Raw genomic sequence first — 13,943 nt, forward strand, 5'->3', positions numbered from 1 at the left:
GGAAGAAAAAATTTACCTCTCCTTTATTAGGAACTTTTGGAGTAGCATTCTTGTACTTGGATGCCTTAAAACGCCACATTCTAGAAATTTTATATCTTTCAAAATGCTATAAACAGATAAAAAGTTTAAAAAAAATTACACCAATGTTAGCATTAATCAATTCCAAATAAATAAGAACATATAGGTTAGTGCAATTCATCATTTTAACATAGCCATCTACCAAAGTAGTTAAATTAATTAATTATTATTATTAGCCATATGGTGCAAAGAATCCTGAGGCTTATGCTGCACCGACCAAAAAAAAAATTTCCGAGTTACCCTAAGAGAGAGAGAGAGAGAGAAGTAGAAAGGAATCACCAAGAAAGAGAAGAATGATGATATCCAGCTCAGGACCCTGGGTGTGCCAAGCCCATACTCACCAGATGTGAGCCCCTGGGGTTAATTTAAATTGGCATCATTTTGGTTATATCTCATATTGTGAATACCTTCACGAGTTGCCATGGTATTGTACTACCTCAAATAAGTAACGCTTCACCAGTGGAGAAGATTATTGTTACTTATTCTCAGCAGATACCACAACCCAGATGGCACAGTTTCAAAGCTTGTTTGTATATGTGTGGGATAATAACTCTACTATACACTTGTCCCTATTAGACTTAGAAAAGCAAAAAGTAGAGGGAGAGTTATAGTAGGAGTGGAAGAAGAAAAGTAACGGTGTAGAAGAATGAAACGGACAGTAACTCCTTCAACTCACACCACTCAAAAACTCCTCGCATAAGCAATGCTTCCCCCAGTAGAGAAAACCATTGTTACCTATTCCCAGAAACTCCGTGAATATCAGGCTCCCCCTGGTGACCATTTCAAGGCTTGTTGGCCTTCCATCGGTGAGGGGGCAGGTACCCTGGTGTTGCAATAGTGACAACCCAGTTATGAAGTATAACTTCACAATATGAGAGATGCCTGTTGGTGTGCAATGATATAGACTATAAAATATTTCAGAGCAAATGCCTCATGCTACGAGGTAGAATGACCTTGTAGCATGTAGGTCACAACATATAGGTGAGTGCAAAAGCATAATTTTAATGTAGCCATCTACCAAAGTAGTTAAATTAATTAATTAAATTGGAATCATTTTGGTTATATCTCATATTGTGAATACCTTCATAACGAGTTGCCATGGTATTGTACTACCTCGAATAAGCAACGCTGCACCAATGGAGAAGACTACTGTTACTTGTTCTCAGCGGATACCACCACCCAGACGGCTGTTGTTGTTGTTATTTTTGGTGCAAGGGCTGCTTAGACCATATTGCGCCTATCAGTTATTTATTTGGTTGGTTATTTGGTTTTTAGGAGCATTAGCAACTAAGGCCATATTGCTCTGGGAATATGCAGTGGTCATTCCCTGACCTTTCCGCATCCTCCGTATTTGGTGGTGACGGGCTCGAACCCCGGTCTAATCAAGAAGCGTGTGCTACGCACTGCTGCTCCTTCCCACCTGGCTATGGAGGCGCCGCGCCTATCAGTGATATGAAAGTTATCAATGGTGACTGTTATGGAAACAGTCAGAGACGATCATATAATTTTATTCGTTTAAGAAAACAGAATAACTCCAAGGGATTAGCATCGTTGTCTATGATATGAGAGAGTTTTAGAGGTTCTTTTAGATTTGGAAGGAAGCTGAATGAACATTGCCGAGCATGTTTGTACAGAGTGCATTCAACAAGAACGTGCTTCATTGTTAGCTGACAGTTGCATTGAAAACACTGTGGAGGATCATTTCCCGTGAGGAGAAATAGGTGAGTAAACTGGCTGTGGCCGATTCGTGCTCTGGTTAAGATGACTTCTTCCTTTCTGTTAGTACGAAAACTAGAGGTCCATAACTGTGGTTCAGATTTTATTTCCAATAGCTTATTATCCATTTGAGATTGCCATAGAAGTGTCCATTGTTCCTTTTTTACATGTCCTTCGTATCACAGGTCTGTAATCAACATATGGAACGCAAAAGCCTGAAGATAATGGGTTAGATGGATGTTTTGCAGCATGGTCTGCGCATTCGTTTCCTGGGAATCCCAGTTGATCTGGGATCCAGCAGAAGATGACTACTTTCTGGCATTCCTGAATAAGAATCATCCTACTTCTTATGATTTTTATTAAAGGATTGGTTGGTGAGGAGATGTTTTGTAGGGCTACTAGTGTACTCTGCGAGTCGGTATATATTATACTTTTTTTAATGGAGCAATGAACAATATTTTCTAGGGCAAGTTTAATGGCGAATAACTCAGCTGTATAACTGCTGCATTCAGTAGGCAGAGATACAGAGATGGTGTTAAAAGGAAAAACTGCTGCAGCACCTACTCCACTATCAGACTTTGATCCATCTGTGTATATTTTCATGAAATGCGGATAATTTTGTGTGTGAGAAGTATGAAGTTGTCGCACGTTAATATTTGCAAGGGAATCTTTTCCCCAGTTCAGGAAGTAATTGTCACAGGATGGATTAACACAGGACCATGGGGGAACTGAAGTGTTTGGATCTTGGAGGACTTTTTCAAGGTGCACATTCCAGCTTTCAGATAGAGCCTGCAATCTGATGCCAGTAGGTTGGACTGCTCTGGGTTCATTTCTGTAAAACATTTTAAACTGTGGATCACTAAGTAAAGGCCAAATTGGATGGGTAGGCATGCTTTGAATTTAGCGGCATAATTCAAAAGTAACACCTTTCTTCTGAGGCAGAGTGGAACTTCATGGGCTTCGGCGTAGAGACTTTGTACTGGCGATGTTCTATAAGCACCTGTAGCAATCCTGAGGGCAGAATGTTGAACAGGAGCAAGCCGCACTAGCACACTCTCCCTAGCAGTCATACACCAGGGCTCCATAATCAAGACGAGATCTAATTAGAGTTCTATACAGGTGAAGTAAGGTGTAACGGTCAGCACCCCATGTTGTAGAAGAAAGAACTCTGAGAATGTTCATTTTTTTCTGGCAGGTTGTCCGGAGATATTTGATATGTTCTAAAAAATTAAGTTTCCTATCAAAAATTAGACCGAGGAGGCGAATGCTACTCATAACTGAGATAGGATGATTTGTTAGGTGTAGCTCTGGGTCAGGATGCATCCCTCGTTTGTTACAAAAGTGAATGGCACTAGATTTTTGATGAGATAGTCTGTAACCATTCTGTGTCATCCATAGTTCAATATTGTTTAGTGAGATTTGTAGTTGCCTTTCAATGAAGTTCATATTCAGCGAACTGCAGGAAACAGTCAGATCATCAGCATAGAGATATGAATTCACAGTGTTGGGAATACATTTGGTAATATGATTTATTCTCAATGCAAATAAAGTAGCACTGAGAACTGAGCCCTGTGGGACTCCTTCCTCTTATATATAGATTTGTGAGAAAACTTGTCTATAGCGAACTTGAAAAGATCTATACTGAAGGAAGTTTTGTAAGTGGCATGTTAAGTGACCTCTCAGTTCAAGGGAATGAAGATCTTTTAAGATACCAAAACGCCAGGTGGTGTCAAAGGCCTTCTCTATTTCAAGGCAGACCATGACAAGATGTTCATTTCGAATAAATGCATTCCTGATATTTGTTTCAGCTTTAACCATAAGATCTAGGGATGAGCGATTTTTTCTGAAACCAAACTGGTTATCAGAGATTAGATGTTTTGAATCCAGATACCACGTTAATCGGCAGTGCATAATTTTTTCTAATGTTTTACTCAAGCAACTGGTAAGAGAGATGGGTCTGTAATTGTGGAGGATAGAATGATCTTTCCCCTGGTTTGGGAATTGCCAGTACATAGGAGTATTGCCAGCGAGTGGGGTATGAATGTTCAATGAATATGCGGTTGTAAAAGGTCAGCAGCAAGGATAATGATTTATTGTCTAAGTGTTGAAGCATTATGTAATATACTCCGTCGGGACCAGCAGCACTGTTCTTTGAGGAATATATAGCTTTTTGAATTTCAGTCATAGTAAGTGTCTGATTGTATGGTAGAGAAGCAGTGGTTTTGAAGTTAAGTTTTACTTTTTCGGCTGAAGCTTTGATCTTCTGAAATGGCGGATCATATGAGGTCGAGGCAGACAACTGGGAGAATACTGTCCCTAGAGTATTCGCAATTTCTACAGGAGTAGAGAGCTCCTGTCCATTCCAGTTGGATATTGGCGAGGATAATGGAGGAAATTTGCCATTTAGCTGTCTTATTTTTTTCCATATTATTCTTATATCAGTATTTTTATTTACTGAAGTTGCAAATCGGATCCAAGAGTTTCTTTTAGCTTTCTTTCTGATGTGTCGGGCTTTGGCTCTTAGTTTCTTATAATTTATAAGATTATTGGTAGTAGGGTATTTTCGAAATATATTCCACACTCGGTTTTTTTCTTTTTTGGCATTCTTACATTCATCATTCCACCAATAGTTTATGGGTCTGTAGGTGTCTGATTGTGATTGTGGGATGGCAATAGATGCAGCTGCTAGAATTTCTTTGGTGATATGATCAGTGGCTGTGTCAATTGGGAAAGATTCGACGATCTGTTTATCAAATGAAACATGAGAGGTGTACTTGGCCCAATCTGCTTTGGAAAATTTCCATTTTATTTGGTTTTTTGCAGTTGAAGAGTGTGATGTTTGGATCTTACAGATTAATGGGTAGTGGTCACTGTTTAGTCTAGAGCTGTCCACTCAATATTAGGAAAGAGGATCGGAGAGCATATAGATAGATCTATTGCAGACACTGTTCCTGTTGGGAGATGGATGTAAGTTGATGAACCAGTATTTAGGATGGTTAAGTTTTGTCTGTCAATGAGCATTTCAATGAGTTGCCCTCGTCCATCTGCATTGGGAGAACCCCACAATGCATGGTGTCCATTGAAGTCGCCCAATAAACAGAAAGGGGTTGGCAACTGCATTATAAGATTTTCAAGTTCGTGAATAGTACACGGATGATTGGGTGGTAGATAGATCGAAACAAGAGTCAGAGTGATGCCAATTGCTATTCGGGTAGCAACGGCTTCTATAGAGGTTTGTAAAGAAATGCGTCTGCATGGAACTCGCGAATCTATGAGTATGGCTACTCCACCATGAGCATTATTTGCAATAGGTCTATCTTGTCTGAAAAGAGTATAGTTTTTTTATCAAAGGAGATACCTGAGGAGTCAGATATGTCTCCTGTAGGCAGATGCCCACTGGTTTATGCTGCTTAATTATGTCGTATATGTCATCAATGTTGCTCCTAAAGCCTCTACAATTCCATTGGACAACGTTGTTCATTGTTTCAATTTAGATGAAGGAACTGAATCTAACTGCTTTTTAGAAGTCTGTTTGGCACGGTCAATTTTAATCCTATCTCTTTTTGAGAAAACTGGTCTTTGGTCTATTTCATCCTCTGGATGGATCTCCAGAATGGTTTCGGTATCATCTTGATTGGAAATTTCATTAGTATCCATAAGGGAGGAGTCAAATGTCTGTTTTCGATTAGAATCTGCGTTATCTGCTTGGACGGATCTTACGGGATCTGCATCGGCAGAAGGTGGTATCGTGACTGGTGTATTGTTAGCTCTAGTAGAAATCTGTTGCTTTGAAGGTTGAGGTACAGAACTGAGCAGGGAACGAGCCCATTCTGAAATAGAGGTATTTGGAGGTATTGATGTATCAGTCTGCACTGATACTGAATGAAACTTTTTAGAGGCTTCAGCATACGTGCGTCTAGGTGTCATTAGTTGTATTTGCTTTCTTGCTTCTGGGAATGAAACTTTCTTTTCTATTTTATATTTCTGGATTTTTTTCTCATATTTCCATTGTTCACAATTTTTAGAAAAGGCTGGATGGTTACCTTTACAATTGGGGCAGAGTGGAGCCTGGGCTTTACAGTCAGCCTGGGAATGATCTTTTGAACCACAGTTAGGACATACGGGGTCTCCTCGACAGACTGTTTGTGAGTGTCCGAATTTCTGACACTTGTAACATCTTATTGGGTTCGGGATATATGGGCGAATGCGACAATGCAAATACCCTGCTTTTACGGATTAAGGTAAATTAGGTGAGCTGAATGTCAAAATTATGCTGCGAGTTGGAAGGAGTTCGCCATCTTTTTTCATCATAATTCGTTTTGCCTGTGTGACTTTCTGATCCTGCAGTTCCTGAACAATTTCTTCTTCTGATACATTCATTAGGTCCCATTCAGAAATAACACCTTTGGATGAATTAAGTGTGGCATGTGGGGACACCTTAACTGGAACTCCACCAAATGAGGTGAGTCTGAGTAGAGACTCAGAGTGTTTTGAGTTGGTGGTCTCAACAAGCAGGTCGCCAGATTTCAGTCGTCATACCATTTTAGGGGAGCCAGCTACGCTCCCAAGACATTTTTGAATGAGGAATGGTGATAAACTACCCAAGGATTGGTTAGTTAGCGAATGCAGAATCAGAAAACTTGGGTTTTCCATTCGGGGAGCATCCGTCCTCAGTCTCTTTGGATTGGATAAGTCATTATCGGGTATGTGCAAATCCAATGTATTTGGATTTGCAGTCCTAATCGGTGGAAAATTGTCAGAGTCCATGTTTTGCTCCTTTTGCCCCTGTGGGTTGGTTTTACCACCCAGATTTCCGGCCCCGCCACGGGGAGGCAGGAGCAGTGCCACAAGGTGACCAAGCGGCTAAGTTAGTTAGTTAGTTAGTACTATTAGAAATAAAAAACGGAAAGGTAACTTTCCTTTCTGGGCCTTTGCCTACTTCTTCTAGTGCAAAAGAGCTACACTAATTAATAAATAAAGAAAACGGTTGTTGAAACAAAATATAATCTCTCACTTGAAGGCTCTTTAGAGATAACGCTTTGAGATATGCAAAGAAATCACTTGGTCACGGAACGCTTGGCACCCGGGGCCACCCAGACGGCACCGTTTTGAAAATGGTATCTCAGCTATCCTCATACTATCCCTGTGAAACAGTGCCATCTGGGTGGCCCCGGGGAAGAGGAAAAGATACCTCGGACTCAAAAACTCAATTCCCCGATTAGGCAATGCCTCTCACCAGAGAAGACTTATTACCCATCAAAGTCTCACAATGATAACTAAATCCTTCCCGCCAGTGCCTTTTCTGGCTATTTGGCCTTCATCAGTGGGCAGGCAGGTAAGCCTGGTTGAACCAGACTTACTTTCCAGTTCCCATATGCTTCAACAAAATCAAAACCCATAAAGCATTCTATATTGGTCCTGATTCTTAAAACCAAACAGCACTTTATATGGTAATAAAAAAAAAAGTCATCCACTCATGTTTATATACCTTCCAACCCAATAGGGTTACTTACTCTCACATAGACACACTCCGTGGAGGGCCCAGTCCATGTGACCACCAAAGTGGCAGCCACCTGGAGTTGGCTTGCCCTACCTGGATTCTAGGGTCGTCCACCTCTTCCATGCTCCTTTTACTACCTACGGCTTCCAAAGCTCAGCCACCACCCATGCAGGAGAGAGAGACCATCTGCCTGCAGCTGACTGGTCCCTTTCCCTCTTATAGGTAAGCTAATCATGTTATTACATCCATCCCCCTAACTCAGACTAGTCCTTACCACCTAAGCTGTACATATATTTTATTGTCTAGTAACTGACATAAAGGTGTGGGGTAACACCATAGTTGTAAGAATCTTTGCTTTCCAAGTTGTGGTAACTCTAGTACTAAAAATCTTCTGATTGCAGCATGCATCATTCGGAGGGCAAACTGTGACATCTCCACAGCAGAGCCTCCTTTTCTTTTCCTGATTTTCCAAGTCCTGATATTTCTCTTCATTTAAAAGGCATATCAGAATGCCTATTGGGCCCGGAAACTGTAAAAATAGTACTTGTTTCCTTGTCAAACGTGGTATTCCCATTGTTTTGTGCACACTGATCCAGATACACTGAGTAGCCAGACAGGAGAAGAATGCATGTTCCACTGTTTTGCGTGCCTTGCAGTATAAACATTCAATATTCATATTCCCTTGAAACTTGGCTTTATTCGTCTCCACTGGTAAATGCCCATGCATTATCCTCCAAGCCAAATCCTTACATGACTGATAACCTATATGTTACTGAACATCTGAGTTTTATCTGGTCTCAGCCAGCCTTCGGTCAGCGGCGCTGGCAGTACATTTATAACGAACAACTTCCAATATATCTATGAAACTGTAAGCTTGTTTCCCATGTCCAGACTTCTCCCCCACCACAGATAATTCATGTAGATGTTTGATTACCAACTTATAGAATGGTGTTATCAGTTCCGTATGTTCTATCCCCAACGAATTAGCAAACCTCCCAATATTATATTTTACCAAGGCGGCACTGCATGCAATCCCCCATAGAGCCGCTTGGATATGCTTTAGCACATAAGCCCACCTTAACCACTTCAACTATGGTACAGCATAACCCTCCTTCGCACTTCCTGCAGTATAACCTCTGCTGCATTACTGCCTGCTGTTCCAAAAGAATTTAAATAATCTTCAAGTTAACTCTGCACACTGTATTTGAATGATGTGACTGATACAATGTTCATCAAAATCGGTGCCAGAATTGTCCACATAATACCAACTCTCCCGGAAAAAGATAACATTCCTAGATTCCACTCCGCCATAGCATTCTCCCAAGAACTCAGCAGTTGCCGCAATGTTACTGCCGGACCTTTCACAAAGGGTATCCCTAGGATAGTTACAGGGGCTATCAAGACCACGAGGCCCACTGACAAATGTAGCGGACCCTCCATTCCTACTGCTGACATTTTGTCTTGCTTTTGTTTAAACATAGACCACTAAATAAGCTGAAATAGCTAAAAATAAATTTCTAGTGCTTTTTGTAGTGAACTGCTGTCTGCTAAAGTAAGAATCACATCATCGGCATGCACTACATATTTGCAGTCAGGACATGGGCCAGGAAGATGCATCCCTCTGATGTTTTGGAAATATCCAATTGCCTTAGTATGGACTCTAATGCCAAAGAGAATAGTCCAAGGCTCAGCGGGCACCCCTGTCTGACCCCTCGTTCTAGTTTTATTTTTTTTTGAGCAGTAGCCATTAATCAATAGAGTGGCATGTGCCCCTTTGTACAAACTCATAATAGCCATTCTTAGTAGAGAGCCCATTTGAACTATATGCAGTAAGCTACTTAAGTATTCGTGGGAAAGCTTATCAAAGGCCTTGGCTAGATCAAGAATAGCCACCACTACACTGTATTGCTTTTGCATACAATATCCTCACAAATCCCTCAGAAAAGACAGATTTGCCATCGTAGATCTTGTTGGAATTGCGTGCATTTGATTTGGGCCTATGTTCTAATTGTCTTTTAAGTCGAACATTTAGCACACAACTTATAATCTATGTTGAGTAGTGACACTGGCCTCAGTTTGCCCACTTCTCTTCCTGTTTTACCTTGATAGAAGATAACAGCCAAAACTGGCCAGTATTTTTCCAGTATCTTTCCAGTATTTTTGTAGAACTCTACTGTTAGTCCATCTGGACCTGGCACTTTGCCTCCTTTCATTTCTCTTAGTGCTGATGATAGCTCATTCAACGAGATGGGTTGGTCCTGCGCTTGTTCTGTGTGCTGCCTGAAACCATGGCATTTCCCAGCTTGTTGGTAGGGTTGGTCCTCTAAATGCTGAATACAATTGCTTGTAGACGTGTGTGAAATACCTAATAATGCCACTAGTAGTCTGATATTGGTGTGAGCTTTCCCGTATCTGATAAATCAGACTGCTATCTCTATGTGATCTATTGAACTGCTTGAAGAAAAAAGTTGATGATCTATCTGCTTTTTTATAACATATACGCATTTGGACAGCTACCTGTTCAGCCAGCCTCTCCAATTGCGATAGTATTTCCTTTTGCACTTCTCTTTCTCCCACTCCATCCTGACAATATTTTAAAAGCCTTCGTACTTCATAGAGATTTCTTAATTCCCTCCTGCTTACCATGTTTCTTTCCCTCCATAATTTTTGGAAAGCTATCCTGATTGCCAGCTTATAATTTGCCCAACTTTCCCCTATCCAATACTTAGCATTTTTCAAATCCTGCATTATCTTCAAAAAGGCCTCTAAGGTTGAGAGAGTACATATCCAAAATTTAAAACAAATACACCAACCGTTTAACTATAATGGTTTAATACTGAAAATTATGAAATGTACCAAACGATACTACACTGTAAAATAATATATGCAAAAAACTGATTTACAAAATAAAATATGCGATAAAAATTTTAATATACAATAAAATATTTAAAATACAATAAAATTAAAAGCGATAAAACATTGACTGAAGCTTTCGGAGGCTTCTGCCTCCTTTCTCAACAACTTTGGTTGTTGAGAAATAATTTGCTATTGTATTAAGTCCCACTTTGCAAATACTGAAGAACCTGTAATAAATTTGTACACTTCTGTGAAGTACAGGGGTTTCAATGCCGTATGCACCATATGGCCATTACTAATACTAAATAATTTGCTATTGTATTGTGTCCCACTTTTCAATGCCCAATATGGCATTGAAACGGGGTTTCAATGCCATATTGAAACTCCTTTCTCAACAACTTTGGTTGTTGAGAAAGGAGGCGGAAGCCTCCGAAAGCTTCAGTCAATGTTTTATCGCTTTTAATTTTATTGTATTTTATTGTATTTTAAATATTTTATTGTATATTAAAATTTTATCGCATATTTTATTTTGTAAATCAGTTTTTTGCATATATTATTTTACAGTGTAGTATCGTTTGGTACATTTTATAATTTTCAGTATTAAACCATTATAGTTAAACGGTTGGTGTATTTGTTTTAAATCCTGCGTTAGTTTCTTAATATCGTGCGGGTCACCCTGTAAAAGTGTCCCTGTTCTACTGTTATGCCTAATGGGAAATCCATCATAACTAATTTATGATCCGTTGCTGCATATTCTCGGACATTCATTGCTAATATGCCCTGCCTCTTTACAATTGAAATACCGTCCACTCGTGCAGTGTATGCCTAAATGGTCCAGTCTACCGCATTATAAGCACTTTTTCACTATCCCTCTATAATTCAGGAGTAATTGGTTACCCATTACAAAAATAATGTTGGGGACTAGGTTTCTCATCTCCATTTGTATTGTAACCTTACCTGTATAAAGCTCCGGAAAGTATGCATATGCATATCGATTTTCGTCACCTTGCCATATTCCTCCAGTGAATTTTTCAAATGTATATTCCCACCAGATGGGGAAGCACCATCTGGTTTTCAAAACGAAAGCCTCTCAGCAAAATGTCTCTGGTTATGCAGTCCTTATATACTATTTGAAATCTCCTCATCAGCAGAGGAGTAAACCACTGCAATCTTGATAGATTCACACATTTGCCCAAACCTTCAATAACCTGTCTTGGTTCATACTCGGCATCTAAGCTGAACTCCAAAGTTCTCTCACGTATGAACAAATTCATTATGGAAAAAAAAACAAAAAAGAAAAGAAAGCAGAGAAAATTTTGACCTAAGGCACTTAATCCCACTCCGGCAATTATACCAGAGTCAGCAAAACTAAAATTTCAACAAAGAACTAAAAATTATAACTTACTCTACCCAGAAATTTCCTTGGACTACAGAAGGTAGCTAAACCTCGGCACCGTTTGAAAGCTTGCTGGCTTCCCCTCGGTAGATGGGTAGGTACCATGGTGTTGCAATAGTGACAATTAGGGCTTACAATACTGGTCAAAATCTTAATACTGGTATTTCAGTATTTTTAATTTATGAAACTGGGATACTGGTATTAATGCCGGTATTCCAAAAACAAACATCTTTCTCAATGAATTTTGATGACAATTAGGTACAATAAAGTAAGGAAAAAACAAGTACTGTAATTACTTGAATTCATGTTTTAAATAAACTTTTATTGCAATAATAAATATTCTGAAAAAAATTATTAAAAATACAGTTATTCTAATAACAAAAAAATATATATTGATACTGCAAAGTTTAGTTATGTTTACGCATCCATACTACCTGTCTGAATAAAGTGAACTCTTAAGAAACATAAGCATATAGTGTTATCGTTTAAACTGGATCTAATTTTGGTACATATCTGATTAGTGGCAGAAAACATCTTTTCGGATTCTATGCTGGACGGTGCTATTGTACTGAAATAGTCAGACGATCTCAGTCTGTATATTCTAGGCTTTGAACTTTTTTAGAAGTAATATTTAAAAAGTATTTCATTAATTTCCCACTCAAGTTTATCATTTAAAATCTTATTAGAGTCGGGCAATTTCTTATTTTGGAAAGAATTTTCGGAACACTTCTGTCCCATGTTGGTCTTCCAAGGTTAAATTCTGTTTATCATTTTCTGAAGGAGAAAGACGTTTTATTAAGTGATGTATAATTTTCACTATATTATCTTTACTGAGTCTGGCAGATAGCAAAGAGTCAGGATAAGGAATAAAGAAGAGAGCAAAGAGTGCAGTTAAGGAATTCTTCACATATATAAATGAAAAGAAGAGAAGGACAAATCAGATCAGACCCATATGTAATTGCATGGGATAGTATTAGCCCCAACTGATGTTGCAGATGAACTCAACAGTTACTTTCCATTGATATTTACAAAAGAAAAACCCTTCATGTCAATGGGAACATATGGGAGTGAAGTGGAAAGATATGTAATTAATGATATTAAAATTTCACATTATTTATTAAAAAAACTTTCACACCTACAAGTGAATAAGACTCCTGGGTTGATGGCATATACCCTATAATTTTAAAGGAGGCGGAAAGTGAGTGCATTACATCACTAAGGCTAATTATGAGATCACTGGACTCAGAAGAGATTCTGTTGGATTGGAAAAGTGCCAACATATCGCCAATACATCAGGGCAGTTCTAAGAGTGTAGTGGGAAATTACTGACCAGTCAGTCTAACTTTGGTAGTAGGGAAAACAATGGAGGCAATGATCAAGGGTGGTTTTCAGGATCATTTAGATAGAAATGGAATTCTGAAGGATACGCAGCATGGTTTTGTAAAGGGACAATCGTGTTTAACTAATCTGCTTAGCTATTTTGACAGGGTCACTCGTGAGGAAGATTTAGGGAATAATTTCAACATTGTTTTTTTAGATTTCAGCAAAGCATTTGACTCGGTCCGAGATGAGCGATTACTTTATAAGCTGGAACAGGTTCGAATCACAGGGAAAATCCTTATATGGATAGCAGGATGACTTGAGGGCACCAGGCAGAGGGTTTTGATAAATGGTTATTCCTCAGATTGGGTTAATGCAAGAAGTGGTAATGTAATCATTATCTCAATAATGATCTCCAAGGATCATTACTGAGACCACTGTTGTTTTTGATTATCTTAAATGACATCCATGAAAAGATGAAGAGCGTGATGTCTAAACTTGCAGGTGATGTAAAGATCAGTAGAGTAGTTAATGATCACCACCAAGCAGAGCTTCTTCAGAGTGACCTAGATCGACTTTCGGATGGTCAGAAAAATGGCAGCTATGCTTTAATTCACCAAAATGCAAGGTCTTACACCTTGAGAACAGCAACTCCAAAATAACTTTTACACTTGAAGTTGAACTAAAGTCAGCACTGGAGGAAAGGGACTTGGGAGTTAGGATACGGTCAGACATGAAGTTCTCCAAGAATTGTGAACAGGTTGAATGAGGACAAAATTTAAGGTTATAAATGATTCTAGAACTAGGGGCCATAAACTGAAGTTACAGGGGGATAAGTTTAGACTGGATTACAGGAAGTTTTATTTTAGCCAGCGAATTAGCAATTACTGAAATACGTTACCTACATGAGTGGTTGGGAAAATTCAAAGGTCAGCTGGATGGGAGGAGGGAAATGCATAGGTTGTCTATTTGCTTTTCTTTTATTATTTATTAATTATTTATTTTATTTCAATTTATTATAATTTTACTCTTTTTTTTTTTTTTTTCCTGGTGCAATATAAGCCTTAGGCTACCTTG

General features: G+C 39.0%; 1 protein-coding gene across 1 annotated transcript in view; it reads right to left on the bottom strand.

Annotated features, from left to right (window-relative positions):
• Positions 1 to 13,943, bottom strand: part of pod1 (coronin) — a 588,411-nt gene that overhangs the window by 559,561 nt on the left and 14,907 nt on the right. Inside the window, exon 2 of the mRNA XM_090381732.1 lies at positions 17 to 106. Coding sequence (XP_090237858.1) covers positions 17 to 79 — 63 coding nt within the window. The 5' untranslated portion in view covers positions 80 to 106. The remainder of the gene's footprint in view (positions 1 to 16; positions 107 to 13,943) is intronic.

This window comes from Mastigoproctus giganteus, chromosome 9 (genome assembly GCF_048544385.1).
Source record: "Mastigoproctus giganteus isolate SK-2022 chromosome 9, ASM4854438v1, whole genome shotgun sequence".
Taxonomy (NCBI): Eukaryota; Metazoa; Arthropoda; class Arachnida; order Uropygi; family Thelyphonidae; genus Mastigoproctus; species Mastigoproctus giganteus.